Raw genomic sequence first — 23,806 nt, 5'->3', positions numbered from 1 at the left:
AAAGGGTATAGAAAGCTAGGAGAGTAGAGAGGGGAAGAAAAAATTTCTGAAAGTCCAAAAAATAAAGTATTATTATATCTTCCAAACCTCAATAAAACAAACATTTATCAACCATTAGATAATATATTATCTTCAATTAAGTCAATCAGATAACTTTTCAGTCCTGGATTAAGAAAAAAAAAATCACTCTGGAAAACAGACATTTAAATCCACCTAAAATCAAGTTCATGACTCTGATGGTTTTTCTCCTGGAAAAAGAGACAAATTCTAAATCTACAAAGTTAATTATAACTGTAGCTGAAAGATCAATATAAAGAACAATTTGTTATTCAACCTAATGCCTTCCACACATCAACTTCTAATGTGATTTCTCCTTTTGTGATAAAGCAACCGCAAAGTGAAATGTTTTCCTATACTCAACAAAGTAGGTTGCTTTTTGATGAATCTAGGCAACTTCCTTTAACAATCAGTAGTAAACTTAAACCCTATTAATGATACTAAAGCCACTTCTTTCCAAAACTATTCAAAACAGACCACAGTATTAAAAACTTTTTTCCCTTTTAATGTTTATTTTTGTGAGAGAGAGAGCGCGCATGCGCGCGCATGGGCAGGGTGAGGAGCAGAGAGAGAGGAGACACAGAATCCAAAGCAGGCTCCAGGCTCTGAGCTGTCAGCACAGAGCCCAACGTGGGGCTCGAACTCATGAACCGTGAGATCATGACCTGAGCTGAAGTCGGACACCTAACTGACTGAGCCACCCAGGCGCTCCCTTTAAAAACTTTTAAAAACACACCTCTCACTGGCAAGGAAAGGAGCTGGTAACAATGCCTAAACAGAAATGTTCTACCAAGTTAGGTTATTAGGCCTTATTCATAATGCTGCCTAGACAGACATGTCTTACTTAAACCCATCTTTATGCCTTTTTAAGCGTGAAGCACTATAATAATTATACTAGAAAACTGATTAAAATCCTTCCTCCTAAAAGCCAGTGTCAATAATGACTGAATAAAACTCCCACATACAAAAGCATAAAATACACTAACAGTTGGGATTTGTATCACTTCATACCTGCCAAATCTTGAAGCTGGTCATTAGTTCTGTGACCTCCAAAACTTTCTAAAGGAACCCTTGGACATTATGTAAGAAGAATGACCTAAATTTTTTACAAAATATAATCAGATGACTAATAAGCATTAACTATTTAAAAGAGCACCTTTAGGGGCGCCTCAGTGGCTCAGTCGGTTAAGCGTCTGACTCTTGATTTTGGCTCAGGTCATGATCCCAAGGTCAGTAAGATTCTCTCCACACACACACCACCCCGCCACCTCCCTCCACCCCTCTCTCATGCTCACGCAGGCTCTCTCTCTAAAAGGGGGGGCGGGGCACCTTTAAGGTTTCAGTATAAGGGGCAGGTCCTTAATTACAAAGAAAATAGTTGCTGGTAGCTATGAAATCCTGCCTTCAACAAAGCTCTCCCCACCATTCAACTACCAAGCCGCCTGTTTCAACTTACACAGAAAAGCCTAACTCACAAATCAGAACAGCCCTTTAAGGTGTTGCTCTTCTCAGTGGCGGTAGCTGACCAACCAACCATGTTGTTTCCCCCAAGAAGGGACAAACAAAACATCCAGGGGTTTTGCTGGGAGGGGAGGGGAGAATACATGCTGTAGCAGCCCCTACCAGTAGCTTATTTGCTCAGAGAACCAAGTGCTCAGAAACAGAACAATCACTAAATCACTAGTAAGCACTGCTAATATCAGTATCCTTGTTCTTCTTGTCAAATACAATCTATGCAAGTCAGATATCCGAACCACATTCTGCTCCCTGATGAATGAAATGTTCACCCTGGTCTAACCCCTAACTTCTCTACAACAGCAAGTAAGCTACAGAAAAGATGTTCTGCCCACAGGAGAGGTAGCAGAGAATGGCCAAACACTAGCTCAACTCTGTCTGCCTATGCCTCCTCAGACCATTCAAAAGCCATTGCCAACAAGTCCCCATCTCACTGGATACCATACCAGTCTGTGGGCAGGCTTAAGATTTTTCCAATTTAAACAAAAAACATCCAGAGACCAGTACCCGGTAGACTGGAAAAGGAAAAACAAACAAAACCAAAAATAGGTCAACTTAGTTTGTAGAACGATATAAAATACTATAATGCAACGCAGCTAAATTTTACAGTCCAGTCATGAATACAGATGGTCACAGCCTTGAACTTTACTCTGTTAGGAAATAAACTGTGCATTCCTTAAAAATGGTTCCAAATAGAATATACAATATAAGTTCTTCGTATTTTTCTCTTTCCTTTGAAGTAAATATTTCTATGACAAAAACACAATGAACACTAACCAGAATTCCTTTATTTTCAGAAAAAATATACATGCAGAAATTTTTTCATCAGCCAAAAAGAAGCTTTTTATGTTTTTATATCATTAGAACAAAGCTGCTACTTGGTTCAGGTAAATCCCATCGAGTGAGACAAGTAATAAAAGAGGTACATGAATGATAAATATATGGGTTGGTTCCCTGGTAGTAAATTTTTAAGGAAACAAGTATTTCTATCATAGGAGTATTATTTGTAGAATGTATAAAGTGGTCCCCTAGTGGTGATGGGCAGTATAATGAATTTAGCCAAATCTCAAAACACAAGGGGAGTCCGTGTAAAACAGAGCAGAAGCCCCCACAGAGGAAAGAGCTTCTTTCTCAGAAAGTGTTTTGGTGATAGTTTTGCACAAAATTAGAATACAATTTTGGTACTGTTTAGATGAATTAAATTACAACCGAAGAATTAATCTAAATAGAGAAGCATACCTAAATATTTGCCGTGTTTGAACTAAAAAGGGAAAACAGGTAACACCAAATTAAATCAAATCAGCTATTAACCTCCCATTAGGTAACAGAATAAAAATATAATTATTATAATAAGCAAATCCAACATCTCTTTCCTAGTATCTAGGGTGACCAGGTAATTTATCTTCCAAACTAGGAAATTATTCTGGGACAATCTATAAAATCCAGGACATATAGTCACTCTAGAAATAAAGTCACCAACAGAGAACAAGAAAAACAATTCCTAAAGCTATCAGGGCTCCACATCATAACAAATTCAATGAAGCAAAGGGACTAACGAAGGGTAGAATACAGTGACACTAAAAGTGACCAAACAACAATCATTTTAGCTTTGGAGTCACTTTAAAAACCACACAAAGGACCACCTGAACAGGCCAGTCCAACACTACTAATAGTACTCTTGCCGGGTCTTGCTTACATTCTGATCCAAGGAAAAATGCTCACTGGAACAGCTAGTAATTTCAGGGTTATAGAACACAGACACTTCTGAAAACTAACATGTATATAAGCGGCGTAATCAAGAAAGCAGACAAACTGAAGGGCTGGAGCCCAAGCTGTTTCTTCCTAAACGCAGGATGGAGGCAAGTAATCTCTATCAGCCTCAAGTGTCTCCTCTGTAAAATCAAATCACCAACTAGCTCCTAATGATTTGATAAGGAACAATTAACACAGAAAGAACAGAATATTGACGCTACAACAAACAGGCACTCAGTAAGTGTCTCTTTACCTTCTACAACTTGTGTGGACTAAAAATGATATCAACTCCTTTTAAATTGTCAACTATAATACAGGCATATTAGGTTCTTCACAAAAGTTATTTACAAAGAAAAGAACTAGGTAAAGTAATATATTAAATATGCAGTTCTCCCACAAATATTTCAAAGAGGCTCTCAACCATATCATGAATAATTAGTTCCTATTTACGTCACTTCAAGTAAAACACAAACTAAATTTATACAAAATTCTTAGGGACTTTTCATAACTCATTTTCACTTTTGTCACCTTGACTCAAGGTTCAGTAAAGCAAACTCCACTAGCACAGCAGACTAATGGTGCATGGTACAGAGTATGTGAGTACTCATACAGGACCTTCTTCAACCCACACTTATTCTAAAAACGTCGAAATGAGTATTGGTAGCCGTTTATCAGTGACACTTGAAAAGCGAAAGAAGTGTTCCTAATACAACTGATATGAATTCCAGCCAATTTCAAATTACAAGTGGAGCTAAAGATAACACTACATGTAATCATATGATAGAACAGTCCCTAAAACATGTAAGGAGTTTGCCCTTAAAATCTCTCCGCAAAACACTTGTATTATACCTACAACCTTACCTATTCAAATTTTTAAAAGGACATAAGAAATGCATGAAATTCTGAATTCAAATGGCATTTAAAGTGTATTCTAGGGATTTCCAGTCCCAGTGTATCATCACAGGGGTGGAAGGAGAGGCAGAGTGGGCAGGGATCTGAGCCCCACTCGAGCAACCCCCTACCGATGGGAACAGCTCCACTTTTAGTGAAGTATGGGGGAGGGAAGGGGTTTAGGAGGACGGTTTCCCATGTAAGTAAACCATTTCTTCAAATAAAATCTTATTCACCTAAGAAAAATCATAAACTACCAGATTTATCATTTTATCCATATACACACATTCCCCAAGATATACTCATTGTAACCTGCTTCTATCAATACAGAAGTCTGGCTCACAATGTTTTGTACTGTTGTTGTTGTCGTCGTTGTTTTAAAAGTCTCAAGAGAATGAAAACCTTTTGGGTATGGGGACAACTTTCAAATTACCACCAATCTCAACGTTTATGTGGGTGATACCGCATCACGTATATGGAACAAACTCCAATAATCTTCTTGAGAGAAATGAGAATATGAAGTAAGACAGCAGCAGCGCCTGTTTGCTTGTAAGAGGTGACGGTCAAAGACAAGTGAGTGATAAATGACACTAACTGACCTAAGTCCTAACACCTTATATAGACACTACCCAGAGTGCTGTGTGCATGACTGTGCTCCTCACAACAATCACGGGACAAGTAGTTATTAATGACCGTTTCACAGATGAGAAACCTGAATCCAAAAAGTAGCAGAACTTGCCCCACTTATTATCAGTTATTATTTGTATTTACATCAAGATCTGCACTCACATTCATTTGTCTAAATAGTTTCCGCCCTTGTCATCACTAGGCAATACCAACTTTAATGACAAGAACATTTCTTTACTCATAGGAAGAAACATAAACCGTATCAATTAATAAAAGATCATTCCGTATCAACCATGTTTAAAAATCTGTGCTTGCAGAGAAAATACCTGAGATGCATATATGTACATACAGCAAATGTTTACAAAATGGACAACAACAACACAGGATAAAAATTCAACTGAAGTATTTATGTACGATCACATGTAAATGGATACATGTAAGGAGAAACTGAGGTAAGTAAACAATTAGAGCAGATGGCGTCAGCTGTAAGACCAGGGCTTATCCTCCTTCTCACCATCCAAAGCCAAGGCTTCTGCCTTCATTCTCTCTGCACTGTTAATCAGTCCTTTCACCAGAGAATAAAAAATTAAATCTAGTCCCTTCTCCACCTGACTTTGTTACCGTGGGCTCTATCAATCTACTACCCAAGCCAGGCGTCCTTCACCTGCTAAAGCCTCCATCCTTAAGACATTAGGTTAAAAGAACTGGCAATACCTGATCGTCTCTCGGACGAGAGAGTTCTCGTAGTAAAATCTGTGGGGCACAGTTCTGACTGAAGTTTGGAGACCACCTATCCTTGTTTGGGAGTGTGAATAACTTGGCTCATATCCCTTAGACCCGTCTTCCTGTCAGTCCTCCCCATCTCAAGGAATGGGAACCCATCCTCACTACTGCCCAAGTCCTATGACGTCAGTAACACAGTCATCCTTGACTGACTGCTGCTGCACGGTCTCTCTCAAGCCACACACCATCAGTCCACTGGTCTGTTGGGTCTACCTCAAAAAATGTATCTAAAATCAATCCACTTACAATTTCAAATGCTAGAACTCTGATCCGAATCACCATTTAATCTCGTCTAGTTAACGAAATGCCCTCACCTCTTCACCTACCTCCAAATTTTGGCCCTTGGCCCGCCGCACGGTATCAACAAACACAGGAAGCAGTCACCCCTTTATTCACAATGCACCAAACACACCTATGGGCCCTGACATTTGCTGTTCCCTCTGCAGGGTACACTCAGCACTCCCAGATTTTCACAAAACTTGCTTTTTTCTCATTCACATCTTTGCTCAAAAGTAACTGCCCTAGCCATCTCAGTCTCTCATCCTGTTTTATTTTATTTATTTTTAAAAGTAATTTCTAGGGGCGCCTGGGTGGCGCAGTCGGTTAAGCGTCCGACTTCAGCCAGGTCACGATCTCGCGGTCCGTGAGTTCGAGCCCCGCGTCGGGCTCTGGGCTGATGGCTCGGAGCCTGGAGCCTGTTTCCGATTCTGTGTCTCCCTCTCTCTCTGCCCGTCCCCCGTTCATGCTCTGTCTCTCTCTGTCCCAAAATAAATAAAAAACGTTGAAAAAAAAAATTAAAAGTAATTTCTACACCCACCGTGGGGCTTGAACTCACGACCCTCAGACCAAGAGTCTGATGCTCTACTGACTAAGCTAGCCAGGCACCCTATCCTGCTTTATTTCTTTCCACAGCACTTGATACCTTCTAACATACTGTAAACTTGTTTATGTTTGCGGTCTCCTCACTACCAGAATGTAAACTCCATCAGGGTAGAGATTCTTGTCTGTGCTGTTCAGTGATGCAATCTATGTCTAGAACAGTCTGGCACACAGCAGGCAGGCCAAGTGTTTGTTAAGTAAAAGAATCAAATATTAATGATCAAGTACCCAACCGAGATACCCGATACTTTCAATATCCTACACAATCATCAATGGTGGGTCTTTTCAGGCAATAAATGATGGCAGATTATTAAAAGGCCAAAAGGGAGTAGAGCATTTCCTCCCATAACAAAAACATCAGCTATCACAAAGTTTGGAAGGTGTGTGGAATGACCAGGCAAATCCAACTAGGCAAGAAGCCTTTTGCTCAGATAAAAATCTCAATTGGGGGGAAAATCTCAATGGGCCATGAGGTAGTCAAAATCTGTGTCCGGAGACACGATCTCATCCTACCTGCCCACCGTAAGAGTGGTCTACATACTTCATTGTGCTCACTCCACTTCAGAACGTGCTCCAGGTATTAGCAACATCCACCTCGTAGTGCGCAGTGATATCCAAGTGCTTCTTGTACTGCAGTCATTTCCATGCAAAAGCCAGGTCAGTGTGGGCAAGCAGCACCTTCCTTTAGCCCACTCAATACAAGCCCAAGCCTCTCGCTAACGTCAGCTTATGAAGACTCTCTCCCTTCTCCGCCTGACGGTTTAAATGTTTCCAAAGAACTGAGAGTTACTTTGTTAACTACACTTACCAACACTAGTGCCAGGCACCATTTCTACACTACATGTACCAGCTCATCCAATCTTCACAAAAACCCCAAGAGGAAGGCACGATAATTATTCTCAATCTACAGATGAGAAAATTGAGGACGTATCATGAAGGAAGTCCAAGAACATCCTCAGCGAAACAAAGATGAAGAATGTATCCTTTTATAACGTTCCCTAGGATGATACACATAACAGGAATAAACACAAGTCAGAAAAAAACCTCACTGATACAAAAGGAAAAATGCAATTAGACAGTCACCCTTTATAGTCCCTAATGAATCAAAGTCTAACCTTATCTCTAATCATGAGAAAGCAACTATATAAATCCTACGCAATGGTTACAATGGATGCTAGAATCCTTAGGTGAAAGGTTGATGGGGAACTTTAAACTGGATGGATGAGGCTGACAGTATCAAGAATCAATCTTCTCTAAAAGGCAGACATATAATGCCACACCCAGAATACTTATGTCCTCTTGCAAAACGAAACAATCAAATTTCTACCTGCCAGTTTACCGAAAATACCCGGAATAGATGAACACATAAAACACCAGGAAATTATCAAATTCAGAAAAGGGTGGGGAATCTGTTAGAGTAAAAGACTCAACAGGCCATCTGGTAAATGTAGCCTGTGGACCTTGTTTGGACTCAGATTCAAGCAAACCAACTGGGGAAAAACATTTGAGACAATTCGGAGAATTTGAACATGGAACTGTTATGGAATTCATTTGATGTCATAAAAGCACTGTGGTTGGCTTTTGTTTTTCTTTAAAGCCCTTAACTTTTGGATGCATACGAAACACTTACAGGTGAAATCTTATATCTGTACTTTGCTTTAACGTAGTCCAGCAACAAATGATTCAGAATCATCAACAGATGCTAACCCCAGTGGAAGACTGAAGAGAATACTCAGTCTCAAGTTTGTCACCCTAGTGGTCACGGACTACAAAAGGAAGATACATTTACATTAGGGCAATCTAATGGCTATCACCTACACCAACTGAATGCTTAACATCAGTAGCGAGACAAACTGACATGCCTCTTGATACAATACACTGACATCCCTCTTTAATAATTATGCCAACAATGTTTAACCTATCTCTAGTCATGAGAAAACCAACTAGACAAATCCAAATTGAGGGATTCTGAAGACCAGTGGGCCTGGACTCTTCAAAGTGCTACTGTCATTAACGACAAGGACCAGAGAATTGTTCTAGATCAAGGAGACTAAACAACTAAATCCTTGATTGATTCTCGATTAAATACTGGATTAAAAAGTTAAAAGATATTAATGGAATAAATTTGAACGTGTACTGAACATTTTATAATACAGTAGCAATGTCAGAATCGTGCAATGGTTATGTTGTAGTTAGGAAGTAAAGCCCTTATTCCTTAAGAAAAAAAAAGGGCCACGTCAAGATGTCTGCATCTCTCCAACAGTGCAGATTAAAACAAAAACAAAACAAAACGGCAAATACGGCAAATTCTAACCACCAGTGATCTAGGTGAAAAGCCTGCAGGTGTTAATTGAACTGGTCTTTTTTTTTTTTTTAAATGTTTATTCATTGGGGGGTGGGGGGCAGTGGGGAGCAGAGAAAGAATCCCAAGCACGTTCCGCCCTGTCAGTGCAGAGCCCAAAGCAGGGCTCAATCTCACAAACCGTGAGATCAACCTGAGCCAAAATCGAGTCAAGACGCTTAACTGACTGAGCCACCCAAGCATCCCTGGTCTTGTAACTCTTCCGAAGATTTAAAATTTTAAGATAAAGTTAAAATAAGATAAAATACTTCCGAAAACAAAACCAAAGGGGCAGAGTGTAGATGAAGCAAGATTGGTAAGCGTTGATTGGTTGCTGAAGCTGGGTGATGGGCATAGTATGGAGATTCACTACACTATGTCCTTTTATGTGTGCTCAATTCTGGATCTTAATTTTCACTTCTATAAAATGGGGAAAAAGATGTACCTTAAGGCAACGTCTAGATTACTAAATGAAAAGGCCCTGTGGACAAAAAATAAGCAATAAACAATTGTTATGCACTGTCAATTCTTTCAGGAAAGGTTTGAAGGCAACCGACAAAACAAAAGCCTGCTGAACTGAATGCAAAGCTAACACAGAACTCCGACATATCTGCACTTGTTCATCTCTTCTGCCCCCCCGTTACCGGCAGCAGTGTACTTAAGACTCCTCACTTAAGTTTCCGCCTTGCCTGAGCACTCTAACAAAAATGCAATTTGCCACATTTGTCTCTCATCACGCTTTCTCTAGCATCTGCTGGTTTGTCTCCCTTACTAGAACGTAAGCTCCAAGAAAGCTGGAACTTTGTCTTCCAGTTTACCACTATATTCCCCCAAAACATGGTACTGCCAGTCCTCTCTGCAGGCACTCAAAATAGATGTGAACTACTTCTTTCAATCTAAAGGGACTTTAACTGTACCACCATGATGTTGTAAACTCCTTTTACAGATACAGTGATGAAAAGCAGAGCTTGCTTCTAGGTTGAGACTGCTCGTGAGATGCTGGCCCAGCCACTCACTGAGCTGTGTGACCCTGGGCACCTTTCTGCTTCAGGTTTTTCACTTGGAAAATGGAGATCACACCACCTCACCCTTAAGATGGCCGAGTATTGAAGGAGAAAATACACACACACACACCCTGCTTGAACTACCCACTAAGGACTAGGAGTATCAAACAGAAGGTTCAGAAGGAGAACATCCACCATGTCAACTCTGTGGTTCACCTTCATGTTTTCTGTGCTCATCCAACTTGATGTCTTATATTCCTGGAAAAAAGATTCCTAGAAGGAACACATGCCAAAATTTTCTTTTTCCATGTAACAAGGGCCAGAAAATATAAACACAAGCCTTCTTGTAGACCAGATTCTAATTCTCCCAGGAGGCCAAGGCATAAATAGAAGATCCTGAAACCGGGATGTTTCCTCAAGCAGATACATTTGGTTGGAAAACTTTTAAACTTTCTAATTTTCTTCAAAGGTTGGGGAATATAAGATTTTCAAGAAGTAAAAAGTAAGACCACAAAACAGGATAACTTTACTTCTATTTGGAAGGATTGGTAGAAATCATGGCTCGAATTGAATGTAAAAAGTGAACATAAAACCGGGGTATGGTGTTACAGACTACGAATGCAGCTAGATTTTCCCCTTGTATTTCAAAGATAGGAAAGGAGACTGGTCTAAAAAATCCGGAAAAATAGGATCACAACTGCTTTCCATGAATGTCAGAAATTTGAAGATGCTTAAGTTACAGCTTCCAATTATTTCAGCCTAATCAGATAAAATATTTAATTTAAAAAACTTTATCAGGAGGACTTTTTCTTCACCTTGGTTTTCTTAAACTGACCTGGCAAGCACTCCTGGCCCTTAGCCCATACGAGAATGGTTCCTGAGACCGACACTGCTACTACAGCTACTACGGACTTAAGCTCATCCTAATGGAAATGTGGTGTCTAAGGTTTTCAAAACCGCAATTACTGTGTATGAGAAAGCAACTGTGTGAAGTATGCTAACAAAACAGAAGGCAAATAGCATACCAGCAAAAGAATGAGAATCAAAACAACGTATCACTGGATCATGCATTTACTTAACAGGTTCAACCGATTTTTTTAAAAGTACATCTTTTCTATATGTAACATACAACTGGCATAGACCCTACTCTCAAATTTAGCCTTTCATTCACCAACACTCACCTTAACACTGAATCAAAACCAGAACTGAACGGTATTTTATATTCATAATGTACCCATCTAACTAAAGCAAAGGCTACACATGGGTTCCAAGTCAAGGACCTTCTCAGCACCTGAAATCCAAGTGCAGCTAAGGTCTTGATCACCACCCTGAGAATGTTCCCACACTGGACTACTCCACAGCAGTCTGGCTATATGATAGCTGCACTTGGATTTCTTGACGAAAACTCCAGCATTTTAACAGTAAGGGTGGGTGTCAACAAGAACATTTAAAAACTGAAGTGCAAATGAAGATAACACCAGCACTTCTGGATTCTGGGGCAGAAGCAACCGAAGCCAGTTTTCCAAGCACTGAGGGCTCCAGGTTGAGGAGGTTCAGATTAAGGTTTTGTTAAATCCGCACTCTTCACTTGCAATTCTGTTTTTAAGCTCTCACCCACACCAACCACTCCTGAAATGTCCCCCAAAGTGGGTAGGGATTGCCTTAACCAGGACGCTGCAATCATGGTAAAAATGAATGGGGGGGGGGGGGAGGCGGGGGCGGGGAGAAGCAGGACTAGAAAGGCAGGAAAGAACCGGAGATGGAACTGAGATTTTTAATTTGCTATTATGTATATGAAGTGAGAGTGGGGAAGTAACAAAGACAAAAAATGTCAGTCAAGATAATAACTTGGCTTCCAATCTACAGAAACATGAAGCCTGGTCAAAAATAAAAATACTAGCTGGGGCTCCTGGGTGGCTGAGTTGGTTGGGTGTCCGACTTCGGCTCAGGTCATGATCTCACAGTTCATGGGTTCAAGCCCCGCACTGGGCTCTGTGCGGACAGCTCAAAGCCTGGAGCCTGTTTTGGATTCTATGTCTCCCTCTCTCTCTGCCCCTCCCCTGTTCATGCTCTGTCTCTGTCTCAAGAATAAATACACATTAAAAAAATAAAAATACTAGGGGCGCCTGGGTAGCTCAGTCAGTTCAGCATCCGACTTCGGCTGACGTCGTGACCTCACGGTTCTTGAGTTCCAGCCCCACGTCAGGCTCTGTGCTGACAGCTCAGAGCGTGGACCCTGCTTTGGATTCTGCGTCTCCCTCTCTCTCTCTGCCCCTCACCCACTTATGCTTGCTCACTCGCGCTCTCTGCTCCCTCAAAAATAAAAAAAAATTTTTTTAATACAATAAAAAAACACTATATCATCCCCTTGTTCTAAACTGTGAATGGAAGAGCACCTACATTTTTTCAGGGTAATATTATATTCCAAGGCTCATGGGTCATATAAGCTAATGCAAACTTGAAAAAATTTCATTTTCTCGACAAGCTGTCTGCTCAAAATAGTACTGCAAACCCCAAACAGCTTAGTACAATAGGTATAAACCAAACTGCACTAATGCATGCTTAAAATACAAAATACAAAAAAAAAAAGTGTAGTACTAAAAATACTAATTTCTGACAATTTACATTAAGTCATACTGCAGTTCTTGTGCAAGTCTCTGAAGTCTATACGTACACTTTAGCCTAAATGGGCATACCTAACACAGTAGCCCCAACTAGAAACCAGTACTACTTTTAAGAATTAAACATGTTTGCCATTTATAGTAATTAACTGTTAGTCCTATCGTAAACCAATGACCAGTTAAAAAGTGAGTTTATCAACATGTGAGCAGCAATTTCTGAAACCTAAATTCTAAAAGAAGTCTAAAGACCATCAGGGACACCTTTAAAAAAATGTCTAAAGCCAATGATCTCAATCATAAATTCTAAGATGGTAGCATATCTGACCAACAGATAGATTTCATTTGGTTCATCGTGTTTAAATATTTTTGAGTTAACTGCCAATATCTTAAACATCAAATTTTCTATAAAATCTGGATTTCTGGCTGCGAACACTAGGGCAGAAAAGGACAAGCTGGCAAAACCAGACCCACGTTCCCAGGCAACAGACTTGGTTAATAAGCACCGTCCCTACCAGGACACACAATCTCCTCCACCCAGCAGCCCTTCCATTTTGCCACAGGCCCTCCCAACCCTTTGCAGTCTTGAGTTGAGACACTCCGAACTAGGGCAAAATATAATCTAAACCGAGGACGACAGTTCATACTTACCCGGTTTTAAAACACAATAGTTAAAAGAATCCAACACACATCCTGGCTATTCCTCAGGCAACTTTGTTAAGTAGCTTTTATTAACTCACGAATACATTTACATTCACATTGCCGGCTCCCAAACAGAATGAAAAGGACTTAAGTTACCAGCATTGCTATTCCTCTTGGTCACAGTCTGGTTTCTTCCGTTATAGACTCACATATACACATTTCTCAAGTGTGCTTCAAATGGTGCCCAATACCTCATACCATCCCCAATCCCATTATGCAACTTCAGCAAAATAAAATAATCAGGTACAAAGTCACAAATTAAGTCTGAAATGAAGTTGGATTTAAAAGATTGACAGTTAAGTAAACATCAAAAAAAATGCACATTCTCTTGTAGAAGATCTTATCTTGGACTCGTTAGATCACGAGTATTCCTGGCTTACAAAACAATTACTAAAAAAAATAAATAAAAGCGTATTAATAAAATAAATATATACATTCCAGCAGCATGTGCTGTAAAATAGTTTTAATTCTTTCATAAAAGTAAAATCTGTACCAACAGGAATGGAACAAATCTCTTAAAATCACCAATTAAAATGAAATATTTAGTTTTATAATACAATGCTGCATCAGAAATGAAAAATAGAATACTAACTGAAAATACCATGGAGTGTGAGAAATCAACTGGGCTATCATCTATCTGCTCCATCTGTTTTTCGTACCGAAGAGTTCACCCTTACAGCTTTAGCAATTTGGTCACATTAGCAATCGAATACTCACTGAATAAATCAAAATACTGTTTCCCCCTACACTTGCCTCAAGTCACCTTAATAATTAAGAGCGTATCCAAAGGAATTCTTCTGTTTAGATTTTCCCTGTCACTTTTCCCAACTTCTCACCTAAAATACTAAGTCTTAGTAAGCACTAGTTATAATAAAGTTGGATGGGAATGATAACACAAAGACCAGATGCAAGTAGTGTAGCTCTTTATGAGGAGTCCCAGTGCACAGTGCCTGGCAAAAGCCAGCAGCTGTTAATATAAATGATGGACATCAGTCTGACAGATTGTTCTAAGCTGGTGGAGTTCGTGGGAACCCTCATACTCACACGCTACATCTCCTAGAATCAAAAGCTTGCCCTTGCTTAATTAGTATGCAAGCTATTATGCAGTATGACTCATGTTATAAATTCAAATACTTACTGAGCAACTACCATATTCCAGGTCTGACTGTCAGATTCTGATAAAACTTACATATAAAAAAATTTACCTTTTGGAGTCTTCTCATCAATAAAGCGGCCATAATGAAAAACTACATAATAAAAGTTCAATAACTTGCCTGATATCACAAAGCTACTTCAGCGACATACTGAACACCTATTACCTCCAAGGTCATGTTACCACTTTATCTTCAGACTCTCCAACTTAGAGATTACTCCCATTTTACAGCGAGGAAATGAAGATCCAGAAAGGTTAAGATTCCTAGGAGATAGGTGCCAGGAACCAAAACCAGGTCGATCTGTCTCTAGCTCTTTCTAGTATCCCCGTGCCAGTTCTTTGTTTATTTCGACATAATACAACCAGTATCTTCATTGAGGGTCTTATGTTCTTCTAATCATTTAGAAAACAAAAATCAGAACACTTACTGAAGCAGAAGCTTTCATATCCCAATCATATCCAAACGTAACAGGTTAAAAAAAAAAAAAAGGGGATTAACGCTAAAGCAGGAAGTCAAAATATCATACATACGTACCTTAAACATTTTATTTAAGTTTAACACATAAATGTACATTCATTTGCCAATCTTAATATGGGGTCAAAGCACTTGGAGAATGGGATCGATGAGGAGGAGCGCCTTGCTGATTGAAGTTCCTTCTGCTTGATCTAAACCACACCTATTAATGCATCATCTACAATTTCCATTTTCAGTTTCATTAAAGTGGAAAGCACACAGAATCCTTTGGGACTAATGTTCTTCCTCCCAAACTTTTAGTTACTACGGCCATATCTAATTCTACAGCCATTATTTTAGGAACTCACCTTTATCAAGTCTTTCCAAAGAATCCAACTTGGTTTTCGGGAAAAAAAAAAGTTTTGCACTCATTTTATCAGTTTACGTGATATTTAATTATTATAAAAACAAGATTACCTGCCATCAAATAGTCTTGAAAACGAACACCACTTCTGGTAGGCATATTATCTTGCCCAGTGCAAGCCAAGTGCACTGACTTGAAAGCAATTCACTAACACAAGAGGTCAGCATGCTATCACCCAAAACTGTTTCAGAGATGAGAGTAGGAATCCCATAAGGTAGCTAAGTGAACACAGACATGTGCAGTGCAGAGGAGCGGAGAGGATAGAAATGAAACAGGCTGGACTCTCAAGAATTTGTAATCTAGCAAAGAAGATAAACATTCACCAATTAACTACAATATGCAGTAGAAAGTGATCCATGTGATAAGACACAGGAAAACACCATGCAAATCCAAAGGAAAAATTACAGTCTATACTCCCACAACAGTGCAGGCCCTCAATATTTTTTTAATGTACTAACGGAGTGAAAATGAATTTGAGGCAAGTTTTCATGTATATCACGGGTAATATGGAAAGGGAGGGCATTCCAAGAAAAGCAGGATGACACAGGCACCAAAGAAAATGAAACGTAATGGTATTTATGGAGATCTACAACAGGTCTGTGTACTTAATATATGGAAAGGGGAATGAAAGAAATTGATATGAAGTCTAAAAACAAAAAAGTTGGGCATTCTATCACAGGTGGCCTTAGATGCCAGACTTCATTCTGAATGTCTCTGAAAAAGAGAGGTGTGCTGGAATTTGGCAAGTGTTGACACAATCAACTATTACAGAAAGACAATGAAGTAGTCAGAAAGCCACCACTATACAATGCTTTGTATTATCTCCTAGTTAAAAATGAATCTCAACTGAATCTGAATTTGACTGTCTTACAGCATCTCAAGAACTATTTTTGTACTCCAAGAAACATATTTACTACAGGCATTAATTATCCTCCCCTCAGCAGTGTGTTAGAGACCAGCTAAGAAACTGCAAGAATCAAGACAGAAATATTAGTGGTTCAACCTGAGCAGAGAAGACACTACATGGGATTGGGACTGCAGGAATATAAGGAGTTGCATTTGCTCAGCCACAGGTGACAGAAGACAGAGAAGCCACAGAGTAAGTTAGACCAGTTTTAGGGTAGGCGACTCAAGTCTGAACCATATTGAGTTTGCAGTGCCAAGGGGACATCCAGGAGGCTATATAACCAGCACACAGAAGAGCACAAAACGCCAGGGTTCTGGGCTTGTTACCAAAAAAAGGCAAATCATCCATATGAAAGTAAAAGGTATAAATATGAGGAGGAAAATGGAAGGCATTGATGCAGAAATGTCAGAAAACAGCACCGTAAAGCTAATACTGAACCTAGGAAATTTTGTTTGTATACTCTAAACCAAGGGTCAGCAAACTTCTTCTGTAAAGGGTGAGAACAAATATAAAAAAATAAACAGGGTTATGTTCCAATACACCTACATTTATGGACACTGAAATTTGAATTTCATAAAATTTTCACATCATAAGTTATCCTTCTTTTGATTTTTTTCCCCAACTACTTAAAAATGTAAAATTCTTTCCAAGCTCACAAACCATACAATACAGGCGGCAGCTAAACTGGCCTGTGAGCCACAGTTTGCGGACTCCCTGCTGTAGCATAGAACAAAGATAAGAGAATTGGATTAACTGTCCTTTTCCAAACTCCTAAGGGCAGTTTTTCCTTTAAATATATTAATACCTTACCAGACATTCCTTAAATTTGGTTGATTTCCTTAAATTTGGTTCCACTAAGAGAGAACATGTGTTGACATCCCTGTTGGATAACAACATTGCCTTTCACTAAGAAGAGGTATTCTTTATAAGGAACAGAAAAATTATGCTTGTACTACAAATACAGCAAAGGCAACTGAATGAAAATTATTACCTTAGAATTTGTCCCTCATTGCTTTCAAACTCTTTGTTTCCTTTAAAGTGATTTTGTGATCTAAAGGTGAGAAGATTCAATAGCAGTCTGCACATAAATTCCCAGATTTTTAAAAACCTATAAACATGAGCAACGAATGTGCGGGTCATGAGTAACAATTAAGAAAATAAAAATTAGTGCAGAAATGTCAATGCTTCCGATAAGCAGTCTTAACAAATACAAACCACATCTGGTGAGGAAGGATTCCTTACCCCCAAGCCACTCCTTGTACCTTAGCTGTAGCTCAGGGGCAGGAACAGGACTCCTTCTTCAATCACTTGCTGCGGCAATGAGCTGTAACCCAAGAAAACTTTAATACCAAATGAGAGTATAACATTGCCCACAAGGCTCAAGTCTTTCATTACTGGAGAACTATTTTCAGTTGTCTGGTTTCAAGCAGACAAAACACAAAGGGTGATTATTAAAGATACAAGCTAAGCTGTTCAAGGAGGGCCCAAAAGAAAAAGACTAACTTCTCCAGCTGACAGCTAGAACAAAGAGGTTTCCTTTTGAACTTTTGTCTGCCACCACCTGAGAGCAGAAATGTCACTATTTCCTCATCATCAAATGTTGCCAACAAGCCAAGCTGCAATGACCTAGGTTTGGCCAGTCCCATACTTGAGTTCATTATCATTAGCACTTTATGTCTCCAAAAGGGATCTCAAATGCAAACATTCTGTAGATATTACTTTCAGAGGATTCTATGGTGGAAACAACTCTAGAACAAACACAAAACTGTTGCCAGTTTTTCTCATCAAAAAGGCTTTAGTAAAGAAAAATAGAAGACTCTTCACCGCACAATCAGAAAGCCTACTGCTTTCTATAGGAATTACAGAAATTGTAGAAATATTCAAGGATTGGAATATCACTACACTTCTATTTCTAAACTTGTAAAACCCAGGTTGTAAGTTAAACTCAGATTACAACATAAAACTCTTTGCAAAGAACTATTTCAATGACTGATTTTAAAATTTAAAATATAATCTGCTTTCCAATGAAATTTAAAATGAGAGTATTAAACATAAAATGACCAGTGAAATCTGTTTTAATGGAAAAGAACTCAAGATTTCCAAAGTAGCTCTCTGCTATTTTATTCCTAGTAGAAAAGTACATACAAGATAAATAAACACTATTTTGTTGTACACATGTGCATTCATTTAGCAATTAAACTAGTTATTATTTAAACCACTAATCTTTAATTCTTCATGTAAAAATTCCTGAGTAGCCATGGGAAAACTTCAGGAAAAGATATTTGCTCAGGGTTTTCACAACTTTAAACATGCCAACTCTGAGAGACATACTAACACATGACAATTAAAATGTTCCTAAACTTAAAAAAAAAAAAAACTTCCTAAGCAAAGCAACCACAGAATATAAATGTTCTGCATAGATTTTTTCATCTCAAAATTCTTCTTCCTGAACCCATCCTAAAAGTAAAAATTTTATACAATTTACACAGCTTTTCCTAGGCTTTTCTTACACAGCACGTGGCTTTATCATTCACATATTGGCAGCTGTCTTCCGCCTGAAATTAAATACCAATCTTTAAAATCTAATTTCAAGGTGAAATGAAAGGACATCAGCCATTTTCTCAAACTCGCCAGAGAAAGGTCCTCAGGAGTCAGTGTCAGACCTCACCCGAAATGCATCACCCCTCCTCTCTCTACTTGAGTGTTCCCACTGCAAGAGGACAAGGTGGAGGTGAAGAACGAACTCTCCATCTCACAGGTAGGTAGTTTCTCAGTCGTCAGAAAACTCCGATGCTACCTGATATAGGTATATCAAGATTCCAATCTTTTTATTCTGGAAACCCTTCTATAAATATAATATAAGAATGATCTAAGCAACCAACCGTCTTTTCAAATGGCTTTAGTCATCACCTTTAAAGGCCTGGTTTCACAACATCCATTCCTTTACCATTTCTAATTTCAGAATTTAGCCACACTTTCACCTACTTTTCATGCTAAATTAAAAGTCGGGGAGAAACAAAAATATGACCACTTTTTTTTATATACACACATTAAAACAAACTTCAAGCTAAATGGCACCTGCCAAATAAATTTGGTCTTGGAAGGACTGGTAACTAACCACATTCATGAATGTATAAACTGGGAAATGCAACAAAAACAGACTCCTTTAACTTCCAGTTGCAAACTGAGAAAGAACACAGCACTGGACATTCTAAGGGACTGATCAACACAAAATTGTATAGCTGAATAAGGACTCGTGCTGTATGCTACACCCTGAAATCTGTCAACGGAAACTCCCACAAGTGACTGTACTACAGTGCACTGGGTCTCCGCTACACGAGATGCTGAGCCTAAACACGGTATCGTGTGTTTTAATTTTAAAAGTTCTTGTTTGCTCATTTTTAAGGAGCCCAGCTAGGAGTCAAAGGAAATAAAATAGGGGAGGGGAGAGTAACATACTCCAAAGAGACTAGGAATGCTCTTCAGGCTTCCAGAGTACCACAAAAAAGAAACAAAGAGGAAGACCTCTCTGGGAATCCAAAAAACAAAAAGCTGGAAAAAACACAGTCTCAACTTCCATGTCTCCTGTTAAGAACTGTCAACATAAACCCATTTCCTCAATTCCAAGACACATAAACGGTTGGTTGTGGGAGATGGGGGGGGGGGGGGAAATAAACCATCACCATTAGAGGGGGTTTCAGAATCTAAAAATATGAAAAATATGCAACTTGGAATTGAGAAGTTACAAGAGGCTTCCTGCAGCAGAAACAAACTGCCACAGACTGGAACGGAGGTTTCCCAGGCCTGCCAAAGGTGTTCAAGCTCACAAGTGGCATTTTGCATTACATACCTAATGTTCACTTTTTCATTCATTTTCCCAAGCATCGATGCTATTTTAGAATCCAATTCCTAAACTGAAAACAAAACTGTCCAAAACCAGAAGTCTGTTTGTTACACATTCACAACCTCCTCCAAAACTAGTTTTATGGGGGGGGGAAAAGGTGTTTTTGCTATTGTTTAATCTTACTTTTATTCAGGTCAAGGAATTCAATACAACTTCACCACTGTTACAATGTCCTATCAGAGGCCACGGAGGCCTCCTCCTCCAGGGAGGAGTTCACCTTGATTATCTGCTAGTGGGTCGCCCCACCCCCTTGAATTTCAAAGAAACTATTGAATTATTTTCCCCAAACTAGCACTAAAGTAAAAAATGTTTGCGCCACATACAGGAGCATACAAAAAACAGAACACAAAAAAATACATAGAACATGGCAAAGGCAAAACATTTAACTAATCTACTTGGAGCCATGTGAACTACCCAACGTACTTGGCAGCTATGCTAAAGACAAAGTGCAGCGTTTTCATTTCAAAGGTTTATGGAATGAACAAACATTAGGTCTATACTCGGACTCTTTAGCGATCACCTGTTTGGTCCCAAAACGAGGTAAAATAAATGTCAATAAAACACTTTCCCAAGCTCTACGGCATCGCCTCAGCACAGATTAAAGGGCAGGGCCTAACCAATTTCTACATAATTAAAAACGTTTCCTTTTAAAAAAATGTGCTTTTTGTCATCCCTCTTTCCTCTTCTCTTTAGGCATAATATCTCAGCATGGAGACAGAAGACCCGGGGTTGGGGGGAGATACTCCAGAGGTTAAACAACACAATCCTATCTTCTTCCAAATTCTGATAGAACGAAGTTGGGGACACAATGGCATGCCTGACCAGACTCTCCGGACCTGATCAAGAGGCACTGGTGTCCTTTCCCACTTCATAGTGTGCCAAGACTGTAACAACTTCCTACCGCTCCCTGACTGCCAGTTTTTCTACAGAGGTTGGACCATGATCCCAGCCTTAAGTAAGTTGAACCAAACTTCATTGAATACTCCTCAAAATTGACCCAGAGCGTGATTATCTAGCTGTAGACAGCTCTGCTTCCCAAGTTCAGACGTGATACAGGTTTTATTATTTTTTTTTTTTATTATACCTGGGCTTGGGGGTGGGGGTGGGGGGCACACACCACACTCTACGTTACCGAATTCACGGGAAGAATGGGGATTTCGGCGAAGGCTGGTGGAGTACCTGACCCAGAACAGAGGACGAAGAGCTGCCTTCCGGCCGCGGGGCCCTGTCCTCGGCCACACCATCACTTGCAATGAACGGGCTGCAGGTTCGCTTAGCATCCCTCCAGACCTGAAATTCCCTACCTCAAGAGCAATCAAAAGCAGGGGGAGAAAAAATTTCTTCCGGAAGGCGCAAAAAAGGCCACAACTTGGATGAATGAAACCGGGCTAAGGGCACCCGGAGCAGGATTTTCGCTGAAGTCAGAAAAAGAAAAGTCAAAGATTTTTTTAACGTGAGACCGGTTACAAACGCCCGTGGTCCAGATAACTGCACAAACACGCTGTGGAGGACGTTTTATTGAGCGCGGACGGCTCCGGGGCGGCCGGCGGGCGCTAGTGTGGAGGCGGAGCGGGCGGCGGCGGCGGCGGGACCGGCGACGAGGCAGCTTCGCGACGACGGGAGCGGGGCCGGACGCTCGCGCGTGTCCTCCCGCGGACCTTCCAGGGACTCCCGCGGCCGCCCCGCCCCCCGCCCGCCCCGCCGGCCGGCCGCGTGCGAGGCACACCCTCCCGCGGCCGCGCTCCCGCGCGGGCACACCCCCGCCTCCCGCGCGCACGGGGCCGGGCCTCGCCGCGCCGGCCGGCCCACGCGCGCCCCCTCAGCGCGGACGCCCGCCGCCCGCAGCCCGCCCGCGGCCCCGGCCTCCCCCCGGCCGCGCGGGGAGGGCGGGGGGCGACGGCCTAGCGGCTGGGGGTTGGGGGGGCGCCCGCGCGGGAAGGCGGGCTCTGGGGGGGGGGGGAAGGTCACTTACCCGCTGCATGGCTTTCAGGATCAAAGCCAGCTCGTAGCGGGGCATACCCGAACGCTCCGCGCGCGGCTCCGGACCGAGCCGGTTCACGGGACGCAGGAGGGGAGGGAACCGCGGGGGCCTGACGGACTGCTGGGCCGGAAGGCTCCCGGGCGGCGAAAGCACGCTCCGGCCGCGCGAGCCCGGGCTTTAAGGCTCTGGCAGCTGCGCAGACGGCCCGCCACGCCCCCTCGGCGCGCCCCGCCCCCCTCGCACGCCCGCCCCGCCCCCTCCTTAAGGCGGCCGCGCCGCGCCCCCTCGACAGTCTCTTTCCCCCCAGGCTCGCCATCCCCGCCGGGACCCCCCGGCCCCGTAGCCCCCGCGTGGGGGCGGCTCCGCGAGCCCAGCCAGGAGGGGCCAGTACGGGCCGCACTCCGCCTCCGACCCTGCCGCCGCCGTTCCAGCTACCTACGGTTCTCGAACCAGCTGGAACTTTCCATGCCTTCCGTCTCATCCTGGGCGGCGGGCGAGCGTGCGCCCTCGTGTGCGCGTGCGCTAAACAGTGCGGTCTCGTCCGTGCGCGCGCCCCTCTCCCGCGACTTCTCGGCGCGGGGGACCTTTTAGGCGTCCACGCTGCTCCGGGCGGGGTCGCGGCTGGACCTGGGCTCTCCCCACCTCTGGTTGCGCAGGGGAGTTCCAGAACGTTCCGGCCAAGGACTACGGTTCTGCGCGCAGGGAATGCTTGGTGCACCCTGCCCCTCGCGCCCCCTGCCCACAGCCGACCTCACGCGGCTGCAGGCGCGGATTCCCGGGTCCCTTCCCCTGCGAGGTGGGCGCAAGGCGCAGAACGTGAGCCGCTGCGCGCGGGGTCGGGTCAGGCCCATTCCTCGCCGGCAGCCTGACCTTGGCAGGCTGCTGCGGAAAGGGGATGTGAAGGGCACCTACTTCCCAGGACGGCGATGCCTTTGAGTGAGCTGATGCACGTAAACCGCTGACAACGATGCCTGCACAGACAAAGTGAGGCGCGACACAGGCATCTGTTGTTGTGTGAGCCCGGTCTGACCCACGTGTTGTTGCCAAGGGCAGACTAATACTTTGGCTCAAACCGATATTCTTTAAATGTTTGCTCAGTGTTCATTTAGAGGACCAGCTGAGAACTTGGAAAGCCGTTTAGTAACCGTCTGGGAGCCTGAGCGTGCTCTGGAGGGAGGAGAGTCTCGTGGTGCATTCCCTTTACCCCCAAAACAGGCACGCAGGGCTCACCTTTCCCTCCAACCATTGGCTGTACTTTCCCTGGCAGGCATTGTATAAAGTGCGTTTTCTCCAGCGCCACTCCTTAGAGCGCCACGCTTAGAATGAGCGTGCGGCCATTGTCACCCCTGCCCATGCTTGTCCCATTAAAAGGGCCTGTAGGTGAAATGTTTGCCTTCAAAGTGCTTTAATGATACGAGGTAAAACTTACTGAGCACTTACTGTGTGTCAGGCACCACGCTAAGGTTTTTACATGCCTCTCCAAGAATTCTTGCTTTATGAGGCACGTACTATTATTAACTCCCACTTTAGGGATTCAAAGATACAGGCGCGCAAAGGTTATGTAACTAGGCCCAGGTCAAACAGTAATAGAGAAAATTTGGATCCACATAGGAAGGCTGAGCCCATACTTAGTCCAGCCTCTGCCTGTCTCCTACCACACAGACTAAGGTGCTAATAATAATATTATTTACCAGGTATTCCCATGTAAACTTAGAGTCCCTTTGTCACCTTATCCAGAGACCTTAGTATTTCCCGTAGCTTACCTCCCAGCTCCCACCAAAGATAAAGATGATTTGAACACGCCTACTCTGTGA

At 42.0% G+C, this 23,806-nt stretch overlaps 2 protein-coding genes across 5 annotated transcripts in view; both read right to left on the bottom strand.

Moving 5' to 3' along the window:
* SLC5A3 (solute carrier family 5 member 3) overlaps positions 1-22,452 on the bottom strand; it is a 30,602-nt gene extending 8,150 nt beyond the window's left edge. Inside the window, exon 1 of one of the 3 annotated variants that reach the window (XM_086675908.1) lies at positions 22,432-22,452. The gene's annotated coding sequence lies outside the window, so the exon portion shown is untranslated. Of the gene's footprint in view, positions 1-7,312; positions 7,910-21,983; positions 22,123-22,431 lie in introns of those variants that run through there. The other 2 variants (XM_086675906.1, XM_086675907.1) reach the window with 2 other exon arrangements.
* MRPS6 (mitochondrial ribosomal protein S6) overlaps positions 1-22,578 on the bottom strand; it is a 67,876-nt gene extending 45,298 nt beyond the window's left edge. Inside the window, exon 1 of one of the 2 annotated variants that reach the window (XM_086675910.1) lies at positions 22,432-22,578. In XM_086675910.1, coding sequence (XP_086532036.1) covers positions 22,432-22,473 — 42 coding nt within the window. In that variant the 5' untranslated portion in view covers positions 22,474-22,578. Of the gene's footprint in view, positions 1-21,983; positions 22,118-22,431 lie in introns of those variants that run through there. The other variant, XM_086675909.1, reaches the window with a different exon arrangement.
* Positions 22,579-23,806: the final 1,228 nt, after the last annotated feature.

The sequence above is a fragment of the Puma concolor genome, chromosome C2 (genome assembly GCF_028749965.1).
Source record: "Puma concolor isolate L17-30 chromosome C2, mPumCon1.1.hap2, whole genome shotgun sequence".
Taxonomy (NCBI): Eukaryota; Metazoa; Chordata; class Mammalia; order Carnivora; family Felidae; genus Puma; species Puma concolor.
This window is presented reverse-complemented; position numbering and strand designations above follow the sequence as displayed.